The 27,798-nt window shown below is 37.0% G+C and overlaps 1 protein-coding gene across 4 annotated transcripts in view; it reads right to left on the bottom strand.

Moving 5' to 3' along the window:
• The window catches only part of NAV3 (neuron navigator 3), a 518,378-nt gene that overhangs the window by 371,026 nt on the left and 119,554 nt on the right, over window positions 1-27,798 (bottom strand). For all 4 annotated transcript variants that reach the window (XM_085568751.1, XM_077783527.2, XM_085568750.1 and 1 more), the window contains one exon: window positions 13,897-14,301. In XM_085568751.1, the coding sequence (XP_085424877.1) occupies window positions 13,897-13,968 (72 nt within the window). In that variant the 5' untranslated portion in view covers window positions 13,969-14,301. The remainder of the gene's footprint in view (window positions 1-13,896; window positions 14,302-27,798) is intronic.

Genomic DNA, 27,798 nt, shown 5'->3' with positions numbered 1-27,798 from the left:
ATATGAGAAATAATGTTTAAGTAAAATTAGAGTATTATCTTGTATTTAGCTACCAGCTCATGTTATGCTTTCTGGACCTTCTGTTAAACAAATCAACATGCAAACTACATTCAATGAAGAATTTTAAGAAACACTAAAATGTTTCCTCTAGAAGAATATGTGTTTCTTCCAAACAACATTAGAGGCAATTTAACAAATTCAATCCTTGCATGAAGAGTCAGTCTCATTTAAGGGCCTCATTCAGACAAAATATAGTTTGGAAGATTTTCAGTCTTTAAAAGCATTGTTGCATTGTTGCCTTAAAAACAAAGCTATTGAGGAACCTCTTTTTCCAACTTTTGGATGCTATTAATTGTTGTTAATATTTTAATAATAACTGTAATAATAATTGTTATTATTATTTGTTATTAAGACTTCTTTTTTCAAATCCAGTTAAATAATGCTCTCCAAGAGGTAACACAAAAGACTGTGGACTTCAATGGCCCTGCAATAGTTTTGGCAGACTGGTAAGTCTTTGCCTGAAAAATTGAATAAAGGTTGTTCTCAAAGTTAACAGCTAGAAATATCTTACTTTAAGGTAACCCCAGGGCCAAAGTTTTGTCACAGACTGCATGCATACACATAAACTAGCAACTGATAGGGATTGTAACCCTCACCTGCTGTGACTAGACACATTTGGGCCTGTTGCCTGTTTAGTTTTGGGTTGTTTGGTGAGCTAAACAAACAAACAAAACCAGAAAAAAAATTAACCAATATGTTATCTCTTGAAAAAAAAATGTTCCATGAAAACTTGAAATGCTACAGAAAGTCTGCCAAAAATCATTGGAAAGATTCCCATTGTTATCTAGAGGTCTGAGTAATTACACCTTTAGAGTATAACTGTGAAGTATGTTAATGTAAATCCAAGCACAACTTAAACCACAAGATTGCCAACAATACGACACCTCTTGAAAAAAATTCATGTGCAGCTACTGATTTGATTTTGAAAAACATGTCAGAAACACTCATGGCACATGCCTAGAGAACTTATTAGGATGCATTTGTAGATACAGTACCAAAATTTTCAGTGTGTCTTGCAAATATAACAAATGGTACTTGCCCCTTCAATCACTAGCTATGTTATTAAATGGGAAAAATCTTAAACACCATTAAAAAAAACACAGAAAAATAAATTTTCAAGTCTAAGAAGTGGTAGGGGTGGGAGGGCAGTTTACCATGAAGAACTAGCAACCCTCTGTTCTTTTTCTTTAATGGAACCATCATGATTCAAGTGGTGTACTTCTAGGAATATGGTGTCCACATTCCCAAAAACACACTCCAATAAATAAGGAAGAAGCAAAATGGGAGTTCAGCCTGTCAAAAATACACTGACAACCAGTATCTCACAGAATATGCTGAGTTGGAAGGGACTCACAAGGATCATCAGGTCCAACTCCTCCAGGTGCAGAGGACCACCCCCAAGAATCAAACCACGTGCCCGAGAGCATTGTCCAAACTTGGTGCTGTAACCACTTCCCTGGGGAGCCTGTTCTGGTGCCCAGCCACCTTCTGAGTGAAGAACCTTTTCCTGATATTCAACCTGAACCTCCCCCTGAGACAACTTCAGGCCATTACTTCAGGTCCAGTGGATCACCACAGAGCAGAGATCAGTGTCCACCTCTCCTTTTCCTTTCACAAGGATCTCATGATATGAAGAAACAAGTATTTTTTAAAATATTAAATGGCAGCAATGGACTTATTTTCCCCCTTAATGAGGCATCAGTTGTTTTATTATGAAAAATTCTTCTAAGAGAATAAAATAAAGATATAAAAGAAAAGAAATCACATAGTATACATGGCTAACTACCACACAGAAGAGCCTTTGGTTTCCCTGGGCAGCTGTCAGAGAAATCAACTTCAGTCACAGAAAACTCCTTTACAGGGGAGGAAAATAAAAATTAAGACTAGCACCTATCAAACATGTTTCATGGTTTCCCTTTTAGCTCCTTTGAAATTCTGTTGTTACCCAGGCAAGCAGCACAGCCAGAGCTGACAATTTAACAGTTTAAAATCTGCAACTCAACTTACCTTCATAATAAATTAATTCCTGGGACACACAACTTGGAGACTGCTATGCCAGCTGTTCTACATTAGCAGAATGACAACTCCTCCTTTCTTTCTAGTTGTGACATATCAAAATAACACAAGATTTCTGACAGATCAAATTTGGATTGGCCACACTTATTAGATACATGTTACGGAGGAATGACTTGGTTTGCTTTAATCCTTTGATGGAAATATACCGATAAGTAAAGGGCAAGAAAAAAGACTATTGTTAAAGGTATTTTTCATCTCTTTTACTGGTTAATAGTTTGTTTATAGCAATGCTAATCAAAAGCAAATAAAAACACTAGGGGAGAAGGGAGCACAGCAGACATGCACTATTTTTGCTTATGATGGACTAAAATGAACTTTGGGATCTCCATTATCACTCTTTGGTACTTCTGGATTACAGAACTACTTAGCAATCTGGCTCTTGGTATTATTTTTGCTTATCATATTTACAAACCATTTTAGCTCATTATGGTTGAACATGGGGTAGCATGGAATATTGAACCCCTTTTTTGCAACAGAGGCAAATAAATGCAAATAAAATATTGATGCAATATTAACTCCTAACAGACAGCTATAGCTCATGAGTGTTTCTTTCATGCATAATTTTGTTGTAATTTTTTTTTGTATGTGTGTCAATTCTGAAAATCAGCTTGCATTACTGGTCCATTTTTTAAGAAAAGAACTCCTCTGGATTTTGAGCCAGAAGTCTCATTTTACAGTAGGACTGATGCTACTCCAAAGCAAACTGTAACCAGCTCCATCTGCTCTCAAAAAAGAACACAATCCCACTTGTCTACACTCACAAAGGGAAACATTAGGAAAATCCTGCAATTTTCTTCTATTATTTCTATCTTCCATTTCTCTGACTGATCCCTTTGGTCATCTTAAAATTATTTCTTTATGTCACCATTTGGAAATACACAGAGAAGTAGCATTGTAAAAAGTAGCCATGTTGCAGTAGCCAATGACAAGAAAGTGCCATCTACTTTATCTATCATCCAAATGGAACTAATTAAGAAAGTATTCCCCTATCTAATGTATAGTCAAACAGGTTCCTGTTTTCTTGAAAGCATATTTAGATTACTAGTGGGAAACTAGGATTTAAAAAAAGAGATACAATGTAGTAACAGCTAAGGTATGGTAAGCATTTTGGTAAGTATGACAAAGAAAAAGCCTGTATATTCCTTCTTTTCTGTGCACAATCTTCTTCCTCCTCCCTCACACATATTTCTAAATGACATGTGTTTTTGTATAGGAGATCACATTCTACCAAGAAAGAGACACATTCATCTCTAGGGACTAAACACAAGGATGGAATCAAGGGATATTACAAGCAAACTGTAAGGTCTTTAAACGAGACAGTCTTTTTTACTCTATTCCTACAGCAGCAGCAGAACTGTATCCTGATTCATGATTGAGACTCAACAATGCAAATAAATAGCCATGAGTGCAGTATATTTATTTTAAACACTAGGTAAATATATTTGACCTTCAATATGAAGATTTCATGCTCTGAGAAAACTCAATGATAAATGATTCAGAAGATCTTTTAGTTTTAAAGATGAATAAAACTGAGCTTAAGCAACTTCCCTGAGGGCACAAAGAAAAATGACAAAGAGAAGAAGCAAAGAGAAACAGACCTTCAGTCTTTTGGCTAAACCTTTACATAACCCTTTCTAAGAGCAATAATGCAGCAGCTACCATATAGCAATAAGAATATTTATATTATTAAGCTACTGCATAACACCTACAGATAGAAATTATGTTTCACAAAGCTGTAACTGCTCCACTCTAGATACAGATTACCTTCCAAAACTGTGACTTAATATTGATCTGATACCTGGTATTGGATTTGTGTGGCCAGATTTTGGTGGAGGGGGCATCAGCAGGTCTACAGGGGTAGTTTGTGTTTGTGCATTGCAGCTCCCTTTGTTTCTCATTTACAATGCCAACAATAAATCCAAAGTTGCCTGACCTCTTCAACCAAGCCAAAAATACCACCTGCTAAAACTTATCCCTTCCAAATTACACATTATGGACACAGTGTTTACATCAGACAATTCCAAACAACAAAAAAAGATTTTTGGCAGCTTCCTCCCAGTCCTCTTTTCTTGGTACAATGCTTCCACCATACTTACTAGTGACTACTCATTGTCACAGACTTACCATGCAACTTACTAGTGGCATCAATGTAGTGATTCAGACAGGAGAGAAAGTTGAATCCATGTCAGTCAGATGACCAATAGTAATTTAAGGTTACACCTCTTATATCAAGGGCTAAGAGCAACAACTATGCTTCTGACTGAGGAGGAGAACACTGACAGGATCTACCAGAAGAAGTAACCACAAGTTCCACACCATCACCACCAAAAAAAATACATCAAAAATAATTTAAATCATATACTTATAATTGTTTTAAAAAAACTCAAGATCCCTCTAGATATGATTCCTTTCTAAGCACTGCACAAATGTGCATACAGGTACACAGTGTGACAAAGACCTTACACTATAGATACTATTTTCCAGAAAATCCAACAAATGGACTATGGACAAAGAAAAACATTTTTAGATTCAATTACACTAGAGATTTTCCTAAGCATTGTTGTTCATATTACAAGTTTATATATGAGCACTCTCAAAATACTTATACACAAAATATACATGCAGCTATGCTTGTGCATGTATGCATAATCACAGTTATCTGCATGCTTGTACACACACAGATACTTTAAAAAGTGATAAGCTGGGGTTAGTTGAGCAGAGGAGAAGAAAAACAAAAAACAGAGGGCAATAAACATGCAACAAGGACAGAGGGAAGATGACAAGTAATGAGAATACTCCTGACAGAGAAAGAAGAAAACAACAGTAACAACAAAAGGAAAGGAGAAGCAGGCAGAAGAAATAATCCCTAGAAGTCCAACTAATAAAGACAGCATGCTGACTTGCATTTCAAGTGCAAGTTTCTTTTTCCATCAAAAATAATCAATGTTAAATTGTTACAACAACTGCCTTGCTACAAACTTTTGATATATCCCTGTATTCTGGAACTGTCCCTCACCCTGGTAAAATATACATTTGGTCACTTAGGTAAAAGTGCCATTAAGAAACATTTCTGTGCCCAATACTGACAATTCTACAAGACATCAAGTACTCGTAATATCAAAAAAAAGTATTGAGATTTTGCATACACCAGTCCCTACCGAGATACAATTTTATTACACCTTAACATGTTAGAAAAAGAATATTACAAGGCTCACTTAACTAACTGTAGAGTATCCTGAAGTAAGAAAAAAACCACCCACCAAAAAAAAAAAAAAAACAAAAAAAACCCACCAAAAAAAGCCCAACAACAAAACTCACAAGACCTAGATGTGAAATAGAGGGAACATTGGTACTAAACTCAGTCGCTCTATGAGCTTCTCTTCTAGTAAAGAAGCTTTTCTCATTTACCTGAAAGAAACAGTATAACTATGTTACTTGGTACATGCACATATTTAAATAAAAATTGATATATATGTGCTTGCCAGTAACTAGCTGTGAAAGGAAGGCAGAAAATGAGAACCATTTCCAGAGCATTCTTTTTACTTGAGTACTGAAGAACAGCCAACATCAGTACCTAACCATTAAAAAGAAAAATAAAGCATCTTTCCAGCAGTATTCTTTTATTGGACCACAGCATGAATGCACCTTGGCACTTCAGGTTAAGCTGTAATAAAGCATAGACTTCCATTCTGCTACAATACCCAGACTCTAGAGATTCATATTCAAGGGCTGTGTGCGCTATGAATTTAACATAACAAACTAATACAACCTTCACAGTATACTTTGTCCCTACTTTTGAGGTTTGGGAGGGTTTTCACACATTTCTTTCAGTAAGGACACAAAAATCCTAGGAAAAAACTAATTTGTAGACGCTGGGCTTTAAAATTTTTGTGCATAATTTGTGCATTCATACAAGCCTTTCTCATTTTCTCTATTCACAGTGTGTATTTACATATCGTATGTAAGAAAACAAGAACTGGTTTAATTTGGACTACTACTTGTTGTTGGCAATCACTCAGTGTTCCACCAGATGATTTTATTCAGAAGCTAAAAGCCACAGTACCAGACAAGGTTGTCCTGTCATATATTGTTTTAAGGTAGACCTACCTAGAATGAGTTTAAAAGGTTATTAACTCTGTTCTATAAGCAGACACACTGCAGTTTCACAAGAAAATTTTTGCTTTAATGTTTATAAAATGCAATCTTAAAAAGCTCTTCATATCCCTCCCACAAATGAATACTGCAGTACAGCCCCTCATTTGTTTACTTCTGATATTGCAGCAGCAGCAGATGCTTCTCCTTCCAATTTAAAAAATTGCCCTTCCAGGGGAATTAGAGAAGCAAATGGTAGGACTTCCTCATGTGACATACAGATTCAACAACACTTACAATGCATTACTTGTACTGTGAGACAGCAGAGATAATTAGGAAGCTGCAGAGTCCTTGACCTGAATTTAAGATTCACTTAAATCTCAAGGTATCATTACAGAGTGATTTCAAGAAACTAGCTCAATGCAAATATGGTAAAAATAACATAGCAGCAGGTTTTCCCAACTACTTTGTAAACAAAGCAGTACTTTTCACTTAAAGTAGAGAAATTATCAAAGTGAAAAAAGCTTTAGTTGCATCCATGTCAATCTTGCTCTAGTGATTTTTTTGTCTTTCAGAGATTCAAATCTAGTCCTCCAAGCAGAAGGTTCAGGTGATTTTTTACTTCTTCCAACATTTTGGGAGGAATTTTGGCCATTCTTTTATTAATCTTTATTATATGAAGCATGTTCAACATACTGAAGAATTCCATAGGAAGTGCAAGTTCAAGGGAAGGGGAACATGAAAATATTAATTTCCTCTAAATGCATGGTTTGATAAAGGATAATTTATAAAATTTAGGAAAACACTTTCAAAATCAGCAAGCAGGATAGCTGAGTGCTAATGCACTCATTATGGAACCTATAACAAAGATGAAATTTCAAGCAGCAGAAACCTCAAAGCACCTTTTGAAGGTATGATCTTCATAAAATTCCCAAAACAATGTCACAGTGCAAGAGAAGGGATCAGCTAGAAGGCCAAGTTCAGATTTTCCATGTATAGTGCAATCTCCAAGTGCTTCTCAAGCTTATGCTCCTTCTTAGGAGACAAAAGACAGGACAAGGTTGCAGATTACTTCAGCATTTCATGCTTGAAGTTCATAACATTTTCCCAGACATGATTTCAGGACAAAACCAGACAAACAAGTTATTGAGAACAGTTTGAAAAATAATGCTAAGAGCAGGAAAACACTAAATAACAATTAAAGTGATTTCCTTGCTTTTTAGTGTCACTGTAGAGAAACAACAATAACAAAAAAGAAAACTTCATTTATTTGCTTAGGTATTTATTATCACTTAAAATATTCTTCATTCTGAAGCTAATAAAAGCTTTGTTTTAAAAAAGTAGGCTCATCTTCCCACAAACAACAATCAAAAAACAGGATTTATACTGTAAAGTATTTTCTACTTGACATATTTAAGCCTTGTAGGTAGCTTGTAACCACCAAGGTGTCCTAGGGAATATTGTATAATCATGAGATACTAATTTCATTAATTTCACTGTCTTCTGCTTCTTAACCATTGCATCTCATTCTACATCAGAGAAGACTATTTGAGACAAGACACTTAAATCTACCTTTGCAATGTAACTGGTAGAGATTAGAAACTTTGTCTTTAGCATTAAGTGAAGACCAAGGCCAGTCAGTCTATTTTTACAGTGGGGAGAGGGGGGGGAGATAACCCAAGTGAGAAGCCACCTTCTTCTCTCACTCAACACTGCAGTGCATATCCCAAGCCATGCTGTGTCCATACAGATAGAATAGTATTCATTTCAGCTATCTGATTACACAAAAACCCATCAGCAGTAACAGCTGCAAAGCAGTTTTGATTGCCTTCCAACCAGGCAGTGATGACACTCTGTACAACTTTTACTTGGTACTTCTGAATAAAACCAAGTTTTACTCAGTTATCAGATATACATTAACAGCAACAACTACAAGATAAAACTGATAGCAATGGAGAAGGAAAGCAACCATCTACAAAACCAAGGCTTACTAACAAAATATTTTAAAAAATCAGCTAGTCAGTATTATTTTAAGAAAATAATTCATTTAATCAGTATTTAATTTCTTAGCTGTTTTGGTGCAGCACTGGGACAAAATATTTCTCTATAATCAATTCTTTCTTGCAAATAGTAGCTTGGGGAAGGCAATGAAAAAGTATAAAAGAGAAACATATACAATCTTATTTACATAATGGCTCTCCAAAAGGAAGAAAAAGCCCTATAATATGCAGCAGAGGACATGAGTTTACTTTATAAATTATTAAATATGGATTCATATTCCATAAAATTATATTTAACTTCATTTATTAAGACTGTAAAGGTTGTGTGGTTTTGGTTTTTTGTTGTTTTTTTGTTTTTTTTTTTTTAAATTTGAACTTCCCTAGAAGTGTTCACAGAACAATTTCAGAAAGTGAGAAGAGTCAGGTGGTGGGGCCCCAGGGAGGTTTGATAGACAGGGAGATAATTCCAGTCTTTCTAGCAAAACTTTTGAAACAGAAAACACATGGAATATGGAGGGAGAAAGCTTAAGGGAAGGAATGACAGAGGTAATGTATGACAAGTGATACAGAAAAGCAACTGTAGTTTTATCCCTACAGCCCATTTCTTCTTATCAGCTGTGTAGGTTCTTATCTGTGCCTAATTCTAGGGTATCAAAGTTAAAAAGCAAAAAAAGAACAAATATCTTCCCTCAGCCCTGATGACCCTCACCATTCCCCTGCTGCACTGTTTTTGGTTAAGACACTTAAATCTCCTGAAAAAATACCCCACAAAACCCCTGCCAGTTGTGCAATATGGGATACCAGTGAACATTAAGCCCAATGAATCTTTGATTCTTCAGCAGTTCTGCAGACCTCTGTTGTTTGCAAAGCAACCCCTAACAGACAGATGATCAGATGGACAAGAACTGTACAAAATATACATGTACTTTTACATATGTGTAGGAATGACTGGGGCGTATGAGAAGGGATAGAAAGCTCAGAGCAGCCTCAGAGAAATAATAATAAAATGGGAGACATCAACCTTTTCATTCACGTAACAAGCAGCATCATTCAGATCCTAGGTCTTCAAATGAAAATGCATTATTAAACAAGAATAGCAACAACTCTGGCCTGCCCAAGATTTCATGGCATTATTTTTCAAAACAGTTGTTGGATGACTACAGATTTAGCCATAAAAATGAAAACTAAGGTGTGGAAATGGGGAGCACAGACACAGCAGTAGTAGAGTGTTCATAAGAATAAATTATGCTTCTGGGCCAACTGCCTCATGAGGACAACATCTGATTTTCCTGAAATGCTGTCCCGTGCACTGAATATTGACTAGGACAAAGGAGACAGGGGATAGAGGAACAGTGTGATGTACATGCTGATTGTTCCTGTTATGTATCCCTTCTAAACCTTCTCTCTTGATTTTTTGTTTTAAAGGATTGTGTATCAAGACTGCCTGATGCTTTCAACAGTAAACTATTATTTTACTCTATCAAGCAAAACCTGACTGATTATTGGACTTCTAATTAATCTCCAAATAGCTACCAGGGAGATCAGCAAAACAAAGGCTTACTTGCCATTCCTGCTAATTAGTTATATTTAATTATTGTCCAGTAATAGAGCCTTGGTGTCTGAAAGTCCTTCCAGGTACAGTGGCTCACCTGCCTACCAAAAGAAAGACAAGAAAACATTGTCATTTGTTCAATCGCTGTATAACAACAGCAATTGTTATACTTTCTCACATTTAACTTCAAAGCATATATTTGCAGAGGAGGTGGTGCAGTGCTAAAAATTTTCCTGTTTTCATTTGGTTTGGATCTGCTTCTAAGCAGAAAAATCAAGGACTTTATTCAAGAGAGTTTAAATGGAATGTAATGAAAAGCTATCCCTGTGAACTATTCTGGGTGTGCAGAATTCCAAGACATGGATAAGATGTGCAGAGGTACGAAGTACCTCCTATTTTGGAAACAAGAAATTCTGCATGAATATAATTCCTACTGTATTCTGCATAATGGATTTCAAATCCAGGCACATATCTTTTGTTGTGAGTCAGGATAGGGACTCAGAGGGCTTGTCAAAAACATCCTAGACATAGTGGAACAGAAAGCTGTACATTAGTTGGCAGACAAAGCAGATACGCCAAACATTTAAGGCACAGAGTGTTATTGTTACTGGGAAACATTTTGCACATTCCTGTATTTCTGAAACAATTTCACAGATTTACACGTGATCAAGTACACAAATGATACTTGAGGGTACAGCCACCTGTGTTGTTTACTTGTGGGCTGCCTCACAGACATCTGCACGCCCACAGTGAACCACAGCCAGGCTCCCACCCCCAGGCTCCAGACTCAACAGGGCCACAGCAGCAGCATCATTCTAAGGCTTGGCTCTGCCTGCCTTACAGCAAGCAGGTGTTTTTTGAAGATACAATGCAACCAGGATAGTCTGTCGAAGAAATGGCCACAATGGGACCTTTTTGTAAGGAAAACATTAAAATTAAATGAGTGGAGTAGTTGGGAAATTTTGAATGTGCGTTTTGGAGATTGGCTAGCATAAACCATCTATGTGGCAGAAGATTATAAACTGTAACACTGATTTTGAAAACAGACTCCTTCTGAATGATGAAATACAGACAGATAAGACAGCCTCTTTCAGGTTTTAAAATGGTCATTTTAGAGAAGCTGCCTAGTTTGTGGCTATCTCTGCCATGTGGTAAAATCATGAACTTGCACACCGTACTGTAAGTGGCAATATATGGACCTGCTACTCATGGGCATTTCCATCCTTAAGCCTTGAGTTTTATCATACTGATTTAATAAGGACACTGTGGAAAGGGCTAGCAGATGCAAACACAGAGCATTTAACCTGAAATATCTACGTGGATGAAACAGTATGGCTGGCACATCAAGTCTGGAGGAATAAAAGGCTTCTTTTGGACAGAGTTACCATGGACACATGGTCCTTGGGCAGACAGAAATGATGGACACCTGTTCCAGCTCATTTCATGTTTCCTGAGGCTTTGCATCTAGACAGAAGAATTTGTAGAGGGGAGGCCTATACATGTTTTCTGTAAGAGGTCAAATTAATTAGTGACAATTTTTCTAAAACCAATTTCCTCTCTACACTATTAGCCTGCCTCTTTCCTTGTCCCAACACTTCAGCTACAAAAATCAGACTACTGCTTCCTCATGGCTACTAAAAGCTCTAACTTCATGACTAAGCTTCATCTTTTACTGTGAGCATCAGACCAGGGACACATGCCAGTCCCACAAATGTGAGCAAGCCATTGCCAGAAGTCCATAAAAAAGTCATTGCATCTTGCAGCTACAGGAAGGATACAGAACTGGACAGACCTGCAGCCATAAGAAGTATGCACCTATTTAAAATGCAGGTGATAACATTTGGTGGGTTTTGAGATAAGGAGTTTGAGTGTCATACATACTAGCAACACGAAAAATTATCTAAATATAGTTGTTTTGGCCTAAATTCAGGCCACAGAAAAATAACAATGCTATTTTATATATAGCATAGCTGTGAAATTATTAGAAAAGTTACATCCCAATGCACAGAGTGCATTTTTAAAGCTACCTGAGAAGTCTTATATGGAGCTTTTTTCTCAATTTGACTTTTTTCCTAAATTGCTCATGCAGAAAACAATAACAATATATTCTGCAGCAACACAACAGTTGAGTCTTTTCAGAATACAATAGTTTTTATTTATTGAAAGGTCATATGGTATCCAAGAAATTCAGCTTGACTCTTGCCTAGTGTGATCCAGGTAGTATGCAACTAAGGCACCTCTGTCAGTCAGTATTTCCTAAAGTGGTAATATTATGTAAAATTATGGTAAAATTATGTAAAAATGTGATTTAGTGACAATGCAGCATCAAGAGATAGCCAAACTACTACTACTTCTTATGTTTCACCACCACCTATAAAACCCTTTTTTTTTTAATATTAGCCTTCTATAATTATATTAGCATATAAATGATATTCAATTGCTAAGATCCCTGAATGAAACTAACAAGACTTCTGCTTATTATCACGATTACTTCTTCAGCATCCACCACAGCAAAAAAGCAGAGCCTGTAATCAACTGCAGAGCCTTTGGTGGTCACTGCATAGTTCTACAGATGGATAAAATGTCTACAGACTGGCTCAAAGAGAAGATTTGACCCTGAGGTATAACAGATCCTCTTTGAAACAAACCTTCCCCTCCTACACAATCCAAAGAGTTTATGTCCAAGAGTGAATCTGCAGGTATTAGGCATGAAGGGGAAAAAATTCTTTTGAATAAGAAGGGGGAGTAGAGCAAAAGGAGACTCTGGTTTCCAGAATTTTTGAACCATAATAATGGTTCAAAAAACAGTTCACCAGATGGTGAGATTAATGCTAACATTTCTTAGCTTTTCTTTTGTGCCACAGAAGAGTGGGAATTATGAAGTGGAGAAAGCCCCATGTTTTAAACTAATTATAATTTATCATATACTTCTTTCCTCCATTACACAAAAAATGCTCAATGTATTTTGAATATATATGGTGGAATATATTTTCTGTAATAATTTCATCATGTGTGTTATCACATTATATTTCCTACAGTTCTCTGCAGTTTAGAGGGTTATTGGCTATGACTGAATGACTTAGATGCATACAAATCTCCGAGACACTAAAAGAAAGTATTTGATTTTATAGGTCTTACAATTGTTTTACGTTTTCCATAAACTACACCAATTTCTACTTTTTTCCCAAATAAGATCAAAAATATTTAAAGCATTAAACAGAAACATTCATACCAAAAATTAAAAAAAAATACCCATTGCAAGTCTGTGTAACAATGAAGCATGTAATCTGCACTTCAATACACTATTTGGACAGTCCCACTGAACTATGCAATAACTCAAAGAGGCCAGTAAATCTCACTTAATGGCATTGTATGAAGCACACCACAGCCTCAGATGCTACATAGAACAAATTCTCTCTGCTGGCTGCCAGTCAGTGCAAGCCTTGCCTTAGAACCCAGGCAAAAATAAAATTAGAGTGTTTGGAACTTCTAATAAACTAGAGATTGCAAAAACCCACAAAAAAAAGCAAGCAAAAAGATTTTTTTGGGAAAAATCCATTATTATAGTACCAAAAAACCAATAAAGCATGGGTCCTTCTATTATCCCCAAAAAGCTTAAGAAATCAAATTGTGGTTTATGAAATAAGCATTAGAGATATTTCTAGACCAGAGTATGAGTAAGTAAAGGACATGAACTTTGAAGGTGAGATTTTTAGGACAGTCTGCTGCAGAAGTGGGATTTCTGAAAGAACTTCCTGTACTATGGAAGCATGTATTTACATGCTTAAACTGCCTTAGATACTGAAGGATAAAAATTGAACAATACATTATCCAGAACTATGTGTAGGACAGAATGAGAAGGGTCTGCTATGCATCCACAGTCAAAAACAAAGGTCTCACCCTGTCTCAGACTGATGTCAGATTTTTGCTTCAGGTCAGCAAGTCCAGGTTTTGACAGACAGTTTGCTAGACAAATTCAGGGAGTTTTCTGTATTGCAATATAATGTGAGCATAGCAGGCTACTTTATCCTTGAAGCACATTCATTTCTAGCTTACTGAAAATCAAAGAGTCTGCAAGTCATTCAAATATAATTAAGTAATTAAAAACAATCTTACCTTCTTTTGATCTTCTAGTTTATGACTTACTGGATTCCTTCCATGTTTGTTCATCTCTGAAGATAAATCCATCACATTTACTCTTTGCCCTTCAAAATGAAATCGGTTCAACAATGCAGCAAACTAATCCAAAAAACAGGGGCTACAAACACAGAAACATGGTGCTTTTTTCCATCACACACCATCTCTGATCATCAATGACTTGGAGAAATTACTAAGAAATGCATCGACTGAGCTGAGGAAAACTTTGCAGTTCACCCTTGAGACTTTCCAAATCACCATAGCGTTTTTAAAAGCTGATGCTTAAGAAGAGAAATATTCATCCACAACTTTTAGCTCCAACTGCTATCTGTATCGTTCTTCACAGGTTTCCATTTTACAGGAGGTTACATCCTGACTGTGAACCTGTTGAGAGAAAAAAAAAAATCATAAAGATTTATTTAGTATTTTCTGTCATTATAAATAATGGATTATCTGTTCATTAGTGTGTGTGGATTTTGTGTGGTTTTTGCTATGGTGGTTTTGGTTTGGGGTGGGTGTTTTTGTTTGGTTGGGGTTTTTTTTTTTTGTTTTCTGTTAGTTTTGCTTTGGTTTTTTGATTTTGTTTGTTTTGTCAAGTGGCACTGGAGTTTCATTTAGTACTTGGCAAGATGAAGTAATATATGATCCCCTTCATTCCCCTCCACATCCCTGTGAGCACACAGAGTATTCACTGAGAAGAGCTAGTGAATTCCAGCTATCAATGTAAAAGAAAAGTTATAGGAAAGAGAAATGCAAAGACTATTTGAAAACACTAGAAAACTGGAAAATACTAAATTGAAAATGGACCAAAAAAATCCTCCTTAAAATGTCAGCTTCCATCCCTAAACTTTCTTATTGTGATCCAGTTAAAAATAGGAGAAAGGCACAAGGATACCAAACAACAAGACAAAATCAAGAGATCAATATTGATACAAAGAAACACTAATAGCATAGTACCCTCTGAGATAGAATTTCTTCCCCAGACTAAAGAGTGTTCCAACAAAAAACAAAATTGTAGTTATTCTCAACACCACAGTGTGAGCCACCTGTTCTTATTCATATTTATCTTCACATACAATTGAATATGATAGAAATAAGCACTAATCAAGCAATAAGGACAAATCCTTTACAAAAGTAACTGGAAACAAACAGAAGATGCATGTGCCTTGGGAAATCACAGGAATATAAATAATCATACAATAAGCTACCATATGAGAGAACACATACCCAGACAGCTTGTTACTCAAACACTGAATTTTTCTTGCTATTCTAACTTTTGAGAATCACCTCCTTCTGCAGATAAGCAGTGTATTACAAACACAGTCACCAAAGGAAGCTGTAATGCTTAGAGACCATTTTTCTATTCATTATTTAGAGCATCCTGGGGAAAGTCACTGAAATAAAAATAAGACTAAGGCATTAACTGCCCATGAAATAAGAAGTAGTCATTAAAACTGAGCTGTTAAAATCTTCCATAAATTTATAATTTTATTGGATTAAGAAGCAGATCAGATTCAATAGCGTACTATAACCCTCCCAAGCACATATAGCTTTTCTCACCCTATTTTCACAGAATCTGAAGCACAGCAGGACAGAGCCAGATAGCACTCTCAGGTGCAGCCTGTTCCCACCCCCACCTGTGATTTCCCCCATTTGACAGTTTCACAAATCCACAGAATGCACAAAACCATAATGCCAGGATGCAGGAAGATGAAACACGAGATACCACTGCAGGGATCAACATCCGGATTCATGCTTACAACAGCTGTAAAGCCAAGGTAAGTCAAAACCAAGCTGTTAAAACCCAGCAGTTTCTCTGGTTCATTTCATGGTCAGACATGTGAATCATATTACTTCTCATGCCTGGCAATTATGCTATATTAGGCAATTAAGCTATTCTGTGGAACTGCATGGTGTTTGCAAGCTAAAGTTGGGCAGAATGCAAGTAATTTTGTTTGGACTGCCCTCATTACTTTTAACATGCAAAGCACAGGGTGGCAATTCTTGCTTGTTCCATTCAGCACATTGTTCTGTGGTCTTCAGCCTTTACAACATAAACAGCTGTAATTAAATGTTCTTTGCTGGCAATATATATATATATATTTTTTACAGTGGAACCAAATTTATTATTCACTATTTTACACTGATATTTAACATACACACAATCACAGAATAAAGCAGAGTCCTAGACATCATAAGGATCACAGACTAAACCACTTACAAATATAAAAGTCAATGTTAGTTAGAGCTTTTTTACAGTTTTATTCTCTTAACAGACACAAAAAAAGTCATTCAATAATGACTTCTAATAATTTTGAGATACTTAGAGTAATATAGTCTTCCAAATGGATTTAGCACTGCAAACACAGGTCTACAGGAAGTGGAGCAATATATCCAAGCCAGGAACATCTTTAAACTTTCTTGCTAAATAACACTATGAGGAAAACACTAGGTAGAAATATTTGTGGTCAAGTTTGGGGGGGAAGTTAGTGACTTCCTCCTCTAGACAAACTATGGAAAGCATTCAGGGTGATGAAGCTTCTCATTTAAATACCTCAAACACTTGCCTAAATTCAGATGGACTTAAGTCAGGTGAAATGTGTCTGAAATATCTTCTACTTCACGTGAGCTACAGGGTACTGACAGACTCATGGAGAACAACCCCAGAATATATTCTGAGAATTAACTTGAATTATCCTTTCTATACTGCCCTTATTGTCAACACAGATAGCTCTCAAAAAGTTACACTGACAGGATTTTCAGAAAGCAACCAGAGTCCTCAAACTCCCTGCAGCCTCTTCCATGTACTACTAGTAGCAGAGATAATAATAATATTTTCCTGTAAGTGGCAAATTCATTAAATATTTCATGGAAGTTAACACAAATATATTTACAGAGTCTGGATGTTGCAAATCAACCTGGTTGAGGAAAACGTTCAGAGAGGACGAGTTCTAAGCAACTACTGTTTTAGTCAGTTCTAATGGCTCTACAAAACCTGTAAAGAAAACTTTGCTGTAGGAAAACTTTAGATAAGGAATTTTTTTCCCATGTTTCTTCCCATTGTCATTGGCCTTCAGATGTATTAAAACTCCATGACCACATAAGGTGCATTCTGATGGCTACCTGGGAAGCTTCACACCAAAATATTGCTCTGTGGTTACTATCACTGGCAAGGCTGGGGACCAGGGCTATGTTAGAGACCCAACAGATTACTTTCTCCTCCAAAATCCTCTTGTGCCCACATGGACATTCTCAATGTTTGCCATACCATTAAAGCAATTTTGAGACATGTCCAGGTATAAAATTATTACTGTAATTTTCACTTTTCAAATTTTCTTATTTGTGTGCAGGGTATGTCTACTAAATTGCATCCTGATTATTATCAACTGCACTTATAATGGTTTATGCTTAATAAGAGTTACGTTTTTATTAAAAAATTTCTGGAAATCTAGATAGAGAAATTATTTTCTGGGTATACTGATAGGAAATGCCATGCAATTGTTTTGGAAGGAACAACAGCAATTTTCAGTACTAATACCTCATTATTAAAATGGAGTTTCTAGTTTATGTGCAGTTATAATAGATGTGGAATCTTGGGGCTGAGAGAGAGAACAAACTGGAGGCAATACCCACTTACCTATTTCAAACACAACAATGTGCATGCCCGGACCAAAACCAAGTGCCATGTGTAAACCTCTGTGTACAGCTGAAGTAAATCCCAGACATAAACCAGCAAATCCCATATACAAACCAGCATTTGTTCTTGACCATCAGTGTTCCCAGGGATGAGAGCATGGCTGAGAGAACTGGTGAGAGAGTATCACAACACTATGACTCCCTTGAGATCGGCAATGGGGCACATCTTGTGGAAGGCATGCTCTGCCCCGCTGTCCTTGACATTGATAAGGCTTAGCACTAACATTCTGCAAAATTATTCAGCTTCACATTGAAGATAGGCAGGTCAGGAATATCAGGGGTATAACTTCCATACTTCATATGATCCTATGAATCTTCTAGGTAATGTGGCACCCCAGTATGGCTCTAATAACTTAACCATAGCAATAGTTTCACAATGGCCTTAAAAAACCTCCAACCATGAAAGCTTCTTAACTTTCTTTGTAGTCTTTTCCCACAGGGAGAAAGTGTTAAGGCTCTCTGTATGGGTCTAACTTCAAACATTATGATCAGGCATACAAAGAGTTATCAGAAAAAGATGATGTTGACTCTTTAACGATATGAGAGCAATTCCAGGGAACACTGCTTTTAGCCAGCATTCAGAATAAGAAGCCAATATCTGTTCTCTGCACACACATATGATAGAAGTGCCATAGAAAAGCTTGTCTGCACCAGATAAAAGCAGTCTGGGAAGGCAGCTGGTGAGCCAAAAACATCTCTAAGCCCTGAGGCTTGCCTACAGAATTATTTATTCTGATACAAAATTAATTCTGCTCCAAACACACGCCTGATTCACAGCAATACGAAAAGCAGCAGTGTTTACAGCTCTTTCTAATCAATGTACTGGGTTTACTTAGATAAAAAGTGACCCCATAAGGACAAGTCCAGAGATGATATTTCCCTTATGAAGTGCATGTATGGCTCAAACATTTTGTATTATATCTGTAAATGGTGTCACTTTATCCTCTGCATTTCTTCATAGGGCAAAACCCCTCTTCAGCACAGAATGTTATGTAGAGCCCCCACATTATCAGTGAGGATAGAATTAAAATTGCTTGCATTGTTCCTGGCTCTAGTCAATCCATATTAAAAGATTTATTTTCAGATTTGCATGGATTAAAGAAAAAGATAAAGGGTGAGCTAATATTTACATCCTTGCAATGCTTTTCTGACAAGCAGGATGCCAGTTGCCTCAAAATCAAACTGAATGTGCAAATTAACATCTGTGCACATACCTAATTAGAAAAAATGAATTTAAAAAATCATATAGATATAAATACACAGCTGCATATTTATATGAGACTGTTCTATTCCCAGAAACCATTGTTATAAATGGTACAGCAACTCAAATGTTTTTAGTTTTCTCAAATACTTTTTATCTTACATTTCAACGTCCATCAAGCAGGCTGAAATCTCTCTACAGAATTTAGAGCTGCTATGACATAATTTTATTTCAGGTTTGGAACCAGTACCAGACAGAAATGCCTTCTCTCTTCCATCACCCAATTCTTTTGCCACTGAGTATCAGAGATAAAGAAGCATAAGAAAGGGAATACAAAGTCTATTTTTAAAAGATAGTCCAGTCTAGCCTTTTACTATGATGTCTCCTAAAGATTTGTTGTGAGGGGTGACAGTTTTGTTGCATGCACAGTACTCAGCGCCAAGATCTGAGCATCAGACCTAAATGATATTTGGTTATCTTACCCAGCACTGCCCTGCTACATATGCAGTCTCTTAAGAGATTCATGAAATGTCTACATTTCACTGTGCCTTACAGCACTTCTGCACACATGCTGCAAAAGACAAATCCCACCTTATATCAATTCTAACTAGTTTCAATGGAATATTTCTCCATTTTTGTCCAAACTTGTTTTGAATGTTCCTCTATACTACTGGAATTGATGAAAACAGTCTGGTGTAGCTTTTACGTTTCTAATGTTTGGAAAACAATAGGAAGCATGAATATTCCTTATTTATTTACATGCTAAATACTCCACAATATTTGTATAATTTTTTGTATCTGTATAATTTTTTGTAACTCTCCATGTATAACAAAAGAGCTACCTTAAAAGATTAGATAGGCAAATATTCTCCAAAGCCTACTAAAACCCTGCATGGGATATGAGAGAGAAAGACAACACCGAGGTGGAAATTAAGGGGAATATAGAAAGCATATTCTCATATTCTAGGTATACAATAGAAAGAGTAAGCAAGAAAATACAATTCAATCGAACCATGTAAGTACACCTATAAGGATCTTAAATTGCTCTGACCCACTAACCAAAGCAGTCTCTTTATGCAAGAAATCTATTTATGAGGCTCATGAGAAAGAGAAAGGCTAATCAAAAATAGCAGAGAGCTCACATACCTTTGAAATTTTCTTTCCTAGGGAGCTATTAAGCATTCATTTATCTTGCTTTTAAGTTTTGACTGGCATGCTGGAAAAAGATACAGCTGACCTGTGTCTGAGTAGTAGCAAATCCTCTGGGAGTTTTAATCATTTACAGCTATTGCTCTAATCAGATTGCCAAGACATAAAAAAAAACCCAGAAAACAGGTTTTTTAGGCGCACTTTACAAAATTTCTAGGGAGTAAAAGGCTCCTGGGCTTTGGGAAATATGTTGATACATGGTAGCCCTATGGAGACTAATATATTTGGTATATTGCAATACCCCATGTATGTTAAAACTTTGCTACCATCAATGAATGGAATGCAGACCAAGGGGAGGCATTTTTTCTCTAATTCACAGGCTGTGAATATGACCAACATGGAGCACATGTAAAGTTTCACATATGTTGCTATTTTGAGCAATTTACATACTCAAACACAAAAACAATACACTGAAAGGTTGCCAGTTACTCTTACATGAAACACTTACATCCATCTATCCTACTTTACTGGAAATAAGAATTTCTAATCCCCAAATTGATAAATGTAAGTTCTCAAAACTTAAGAAAATCATTAAATTACACAGTCTCTCTTGATCTGTCAAGGCTAGCTAAATAGCTCAATTAGATAAAAGATTCAGCTGCATTTTCAGAACATTTTTAACTAAATGCCTGGTACAAGTGATAAAGCAAAAAATCTTACCAATGCTCACAAACAGTTTCATAACCTGCTTCAAAAGCTGCCAATTAATTCTTTCTAGTATTTGTTCAATGGCAGCCCTTCCAGGTAAACACCATGCTCATCACAAGAAATTACATATAGGTGCTGATCAAACATTGCAAACAGTGCTTTGTTACCTCAGTATTCAATCCATGTCCAGACCAGTCTCCTGCAATTAAATCAATTGATTCAAGCAAATATGTGGCTGAAACAACAGCTCCTAGAGACTGCAAAGCAGAGAGATACCTGACTAAATCAGACTGTCAATTTGGGGTAGCGGAAGGAGGTAAAGGGACTGGGTGGAAAGGGAATGAAAAAGGACTATAAATATTTTTTAATAGAAATACCCAAGTGACAAAAAATATTTCAAATACTTAAAGACAAAAACCATCAGTAGGCAGTGCGGTCTTAACCGTGAAGTAAAAAGATGACCTTTGATGGTAGCAGTGTATCCTCACAATCATTACCTCACAAGCTAGTTTAAATTTGGGATTGGAAAGACCTTCTGGGTAAACTGCTTCCTGGTCTGCCAGTGCAGAATACATTACTATTTTCTAATGCTTTGTTCTGCTATTACTCTAAATTCCCAAGTGACACAGCTCACAGTGCTTCCCACACAAGAATGTTAAACAGCCCAATAGAAAAAAATCCTCCAAGTTTCTCAAAAGATGGGTATATTGACTTAAAACTTAAGCTGAATTTTTCATTCTTCAAGCAATTTGTATCAATATTTACCAACACAGATTATTGCTAACACCATGTATTTTTATATACTGATTGTAAGCTCACAATTTGGAACACACTAAAAATCTTTTAGTAATACGAGTATCTAACCAAACTTTGATTTTTGACTTATCTGAGGTCTCAGTCCATCAAGTGCAACTCAAACAGACCTTGAGAGTACCACATACATAACTGCATTTTAAGATGTCAAAGCACTCTATCAGTTGTTCCCAAGAATCTCGAAGATGGGAGTCTATTCACAAGTTATGTTAAAAGAGTTTTAATTAACAATGACATGAACTCGAAATACCGGAATACCTAGACAGTCCTAAGCTTTACTGAAAATGTACAACTAAAAAGGGTTTGAGGTAAGATCTGGGAAATAATTGTTATGGAAAGTATGAGGTCTTTGTGTCTACCTAGAGCACATGTTCACTCACTGTCACCCTGTTATTTTAAAAGTTTTAAAGTTGTTTTAAAAGTTTTCTATGCCTCCTGATGTTTATATATTTCTACTGGAGTTCTCACACACTGTTCATGTAAATAATGATTGTTTTGTATTCTTCATTGTGGGAGGAAAGACTGTTGGTTTGACCAGTGTTGGTTTGCCCAATTCAGGAGAAGTAGCAATTTCATCCTCCAATCCACTGTCAATTTTGGAATTCTATATATTGTGAGATCAGAAATAAATGTTACTTCCTTTTGCTCTTTTGATCTTGAGTGAGTGCATGAGTTATTTCGTGTTGTAGTGTAACAACTCATGAATGCTTAAATTATGTCTCAAGCCAGAAACATACTCAAAGAATGTCCATTCCACTTGTTGAGATATTTGCATCACTAGATACACCAAATTACTCATGGGACAATCTTGAGTGGGATTCATCTGAACAAACACTGTTACACAAGTCTAAAATTACAACTTGGAGGTCCCTCTGTAGTTTGAGAAAATAACTAGGCATTTTTAAAACAGAATTCTCATGCAAACTAGCTGGGATGAATCATGACCTAGAGGAATAATGACCTAAGTGGCTTTGCAATGCACAGACTTTTGCTCTATGTATGAAATTAGGTGAATCTTTTCCTTCAAACCACACATCTTAAGGGATGGAACACATGAAGCTCATACATTCAAACAAATGTTAGGAAGCCATTAAAATTAAGGAGAAAAAAAAAAAACAACAAAGTCTAAACACACCAACACATCTATCAAGTCCTACTGGAATAATTCCACACAAGTAAACTACTATCTCCTCATTCAAAATGGATGTCCAGGAACAACAGATTTTTTTGGCTTGTCACAGGTATAAATGCTGGCTACCACAATAACTGAGCTCTCTAGGGGAAATGAATCTGCTCCTTTCACAAAAAGTTGCCTGCAAAAATTGCTTTACTGAAAGCTATGCCTTTTTTTTTTCTTAAAAGTTTAATGTTGACTTGGAAGATAGCTTTTCAATAGTCTCACAAAAACTTACTGATTCCTTTTAAGTATGAAAGGCACAAATACACCTCAAGTACTTGAAACTTTTTCCTGTTTTTCATTTGTTTATATTAAAAAAAGCTACTCAAGTCAAGCTACAGCTACTCAAGCAAACAATAAACCTTGTTGTTGTGGTTTAGGAATTATGCTCTCCAATTTAGTCCTACTAAAACCACTCCACACTTCCTTCCCTCTCCCCCTGCAAGTGAGTGCACAAAAGGCATACATCATGGGTTGAGATAAGAGCCATTTACTAGAAAGAGCAATGAGATAAGAAAATGAACAGTAACAGTATTAATAGGAAAAGGTGTAAGACCAAGAGAGGATTTCCAAAGAAAGCCTGCCATAGTAGACAGTAATCAAATACCAATCAGCTCTTCCCCACCACATTTTCTTCCACTGGAAGGAACATCCTTCTCAAAAGCAAAAGAGACCCTTTTCCCAACCCCAGGCAATGACTGTGAAATAATACAGAAAAACCTCCTAGTCATAAGCCCCTCAGCTACTGCAAAAAAATTAACTCTATCCTGGCCAAAAGTAGGACACTTGTGAAGACAAAAAGTAGGCCTTTCGCTATTTTCTTTCAAAATATTTTCTTTGAAACACCTTTGAGAGCTTTTTTGCCTCTTAATATGGAGAACATCTTCTTTTACAGTCTTTTCTTAGCAGACATAGCTTGGCCTATTTCTGTAGCATAACACTGATGATCATACAAGTTACTTGCCCTGAAAAAACAACTGGGACAATCTTATGAATTCTACCTGTGTCAATACCACTCCTTAGATCTGAGTAATAGAGATCCCTAACCCAGCTGCAAATTTCCTCCTCACCCAGATCCTGTGCTTATATTTAGAGATTCTGTGATTCTCTGTCACACAGTGAGATTAGAGAAATTTAAATCAAAAGGCTCGGTTTGCAACATGTTTTGTAATACCACTTGTAATATCTTCTACTATTTACTGCATGAATTACGTTGTCTGTGGCAATGCCTTTTGATTTTGCTTTTCATATCTAAGCAAATTTTAATATATAGTACTGAAAACTTTCCTCAGATCCTAAATGCTAAATTATAACAGTGAATTTCTGGTTGTTAATCCACCTTCATCTAAATTAGCTACAGGATCTATGTTGCGATTTTAAGAGCAACTGAAAATTGAGCATGGTACAACTGTTTGCTCAACCTCTCTTTCTCCTTCCCTCCCACCCTGAAGGAATGGGGTAGAAAATCTAAGTAAACTTTTATGTTGAGATAAGAACAGTTCGATAGTTAAAACTGATGATAACATTGATTTACAACTCAGCCAAGGTGAGCTACCAGAAGTTCTATTCCTCTTTTTAAACAAACACATGTTCCAGCCCTCCAAAAAGTGCCAAAAAATTAATTCTATTTGAAGCGGGCAATAATCAAAGAAAAAACAATTGCTAATTATCAATGCAAACAATTCTTATTTTCTCTGCTGAGACAGCTGTCTTGTAATTTGCCCTTCCAATTATTAAAATGTGATTCATGTCACAAACACACTGGTGAATTAGACCATAAATGTGCGCTGCTTGCACTGCTGTATTTGCATCTAAATACTGTCAGCCTCCCAGACAGTCTTGATAACCGGCACACAGAATACATATCATTCAAGATAAAGAAATGCAAAGGTCAGAGATCATCCACAATAACAAAATAAGCACAGTTGCTTCATGTGATAAAACACACATGGAGTTGTGAACAGTATTTTAGCTGGATAATATCTGCATCTCATATGTATAATAATCCAAATTTACCACTAGCCTTACATAATCAGAAATCAGGTATAGAAAATACTCAGAGAGAAATTTAGCAGCTGAATTTTTAGAGAAAATCTAGTTTATGAAATTAAAAACTCAAATTTAATTATTTTGTTCACCAGATGCATAGACTGGCTAAAAGACAACTGAAACAATTCCATAAAATGTATTATGTACTCTACCACAAAAATAGTATCTACCTGAAGAACTTTCTGTAATTGTATTATATATTTGTGTACAAATATTAAAAGTTTTCACCCTAAAGAGATGTTCCTGTCCTATTAATTTTTGACAGCTAATAACACTTCAGAGTAAAAGGGTAATCCTGAACGTATTACTGCATCTAAAAATATAGCAAACATACACGGAATATTATTTTCATGCAGAAAAATATGCCATGCTTTTTTTACACAGTCAGTGTAAATTTGCACACAAATTCAATGACTGCTATTAAATAGCATGCACAGACATTTCAGATAGATACAAAATCTTGGCACATCTTATAATGTACCTCAATTACTCTCCCATAACTAAACCCTACTTTTTCTTTTAGTAATTTAGATTAACCACCTAAATAGCCTCAACCAAAATAAAAATTGTTACAGTTATTCCTGGATAATACTAGCAACCACACTGAAATACTTGTACAACACTGATTTGTTTTTAAAAATAGAGCACTGCTTCCCAAATTCCACAAATTTATACAAAGAAATGTGATATAAACGTCCAGGTGATGCAATAAGAATGTATGATTTTTCATCATGTCACTCTTAGATTCTGCATGAAAATGTTTTGGATGTTCATAAATCCATGGGACCAGATGGGATCCATCCCAGGGTGATGAGGGAGCCAGCAGATGAGCTTGTGAAGCTGCTGTCCATCATTTACCAACAGTCCTGGCTCACTGGTGAGGTTCCAGATGACTGGAAGCTGGCCAATGTGATGCCCATTCACAGAAAGAGTGGGAAGGAGGATCCTAGTAATTATAGACCAGTTAGCCTGACCTCAGTACTCAGTAAGGTTATGGAACAGTTTATTCTGAGCATCATCACACAGCCAGGACGGCCAGGGTATCAGACCCAGTCAGCATGGGTTTACGAAGGGCAGGTTATGTCTGACCAATCTGGTCTCCTTCTATGACCAGGTGACCCGCCTGGTGGATGCAGGAAAAGCTGTGAATGTTGTCTGTTTGGATTTCAGCAGGGTTTTGACACTGTCTCCCACAGCACACTCCTGGAGAAGCTGGCAGCCCATGGCTGGACAGGAGCCCTCCTTGCTGGGTTAGGAACTGGCTGGATGGCCGGGCCCAGAGAGTGCTGGTGAATGGTGCTGCATCCAGCTGGTCCATTCACCAGTGGTGCCCCTCAGGGGTCTGTGCTGGGACCAGTTCTATTTAATATTTTTATAGATGACATGGATTAGTGCATCAAGTCCTTCATTAGTAAATTTGCACACGACACCAAGCTGGAAGCATGTGTCGATCTGTTAGAAAGTATGACGGCTCTGCAGAGAGACCTGGAATGGTTAGATGGATGGGCAGAGTCCAGTAAGATGAGGTTTAATAAATCCAAGCGCCAAGTCCTGCATTTTGGCCACAATAATCCACTGCAGCATTATAGGCTGGAGACGGTATGGCTGGACAGTGTCCAGACAGAAAGGGACCTGGGGGTGCTGGTTGACAGCCAGTTGGATATGAGCCAGCAGTATGCCTTGGTGGCCAAGAAGACAAATGGCACCCTGGCCTGCATTAGGAATTGTGTGACCAGCAGGAGCAGGGAGGTCATTCTTCCCCTATACTCGGTGCTGGTGAGACCTCACCTTGAGTACTGTGTCCAGTTCTGGGCCCCTCAGTTCAGGAAGGACATTGAGATGCTTGAACGCGTCCAGAGGAGGGCAACGAGGCTGGTGAGGGGCTTGGAACACAAACCCTGTGAGGAACCACTGAGGAACCTGGGGCTGTTTAGCCTGGAGAAAAGGAGACTCAGAGGTGACCTTATCACTCTCTACAACTCCCTGAAAGGTGGCTGTAGACAGGTGGGGATTGGTCTCTTTCACCAGGCAGCAACTGACAGAATGAGAGGACACAGTATTAAGCAGCGCCAACTGAAATATAGGTTGAGTATCAAGAAAAGGTTTTTCACAGAAAGAATGATAAAGCACTGGAATGGTCTATCCAGGGACGTGATGGAGTCACCACCCCGGATGTGTTTAAAAAAAGACTGGATATAGCACTTGGTTCCATGGTTTAATTGAGGTGTTGGGGCACAAGTTGGACTCAGTGATTCTGAAGGTCTCTTCCAACCAAGTAATTCTATGATTCTGTGAAAACACTGAAATATTGCTACTTATATATTTCTACATTCTTGCTGTTTGTAGATTTAAAAAAAAAATAGCATCATATGAGTAGAGGTAGGACAGAAGAAAAGGCTCAGGAAACAACGTCATTACCCAAGGAGTGGATCACATTGCAGTGATAGAAATTTAATGGTTCTTCAAGAAGCATAATGAAGCCTTATCTCAGGAGACCTCTGTTCTCCCCATACATCAAATGGTGACAGCTCATTCTTACCAGAAACAGATACATAGAGGAAAGCACTTGCCTGAGAGCGTTAAATCCTCAGCATGTTAGATACCTGCTGTCATCAGAGACTAGCATTACCATGCAGCCTATCAAGCTAGCTCAGATACTGCAGTTCAGACAGAGACTTCTCTGTATTTCTCAGTACCACAAATCGAGAACGCCTCTGTTTAATCTGAACCTGTTTGCCTTTACAGCCCACTGCCTAGTTCCCCATAGCAGTACATCAAAAAGCCAAGTCTGGTCTTGGCAGGCAGTGAGGAGCTGCACAGGCAGTAAAGGCAGTCCCCTGGAGTGGAAGGGAACACACAGCTTTATCCTGCCACATTCGGAGCAGTTATCGATTGGCTGTAAGATGATTCTGCACAGACATCCTCTGATAGGAAGCAGATCTCTAATACAGAACCCTTGAGTACAGAAATAAAAGGGAAAGCTGTGAAATATTTGGGGTTACAGAAGCATTTGACTAAGCTTTCTCCAAAACAACAGCAGAAAGGAAACCAATCTAACTCGGCAACTAGGCATTTATGCACACAACAT

This window comes from Lonchura striata, chromosome 1A (assembly GCF_050655825.1).
Source record: "Lonchura striata isolate lonStrDom1 chromosome 1A, ASM5065582v1, whole genome shotgun sequence".
Lineage (NCBI taxonomy): Eukaryota > Metazoa > Chordata > Aves > Passeriformes > Estrildidae > Lonchura > Lonchura striata.
Note: the sequence above shows the minus strand (reverse complement) of the source record. Positions and strands in the feature narration are given on the sequence as shown.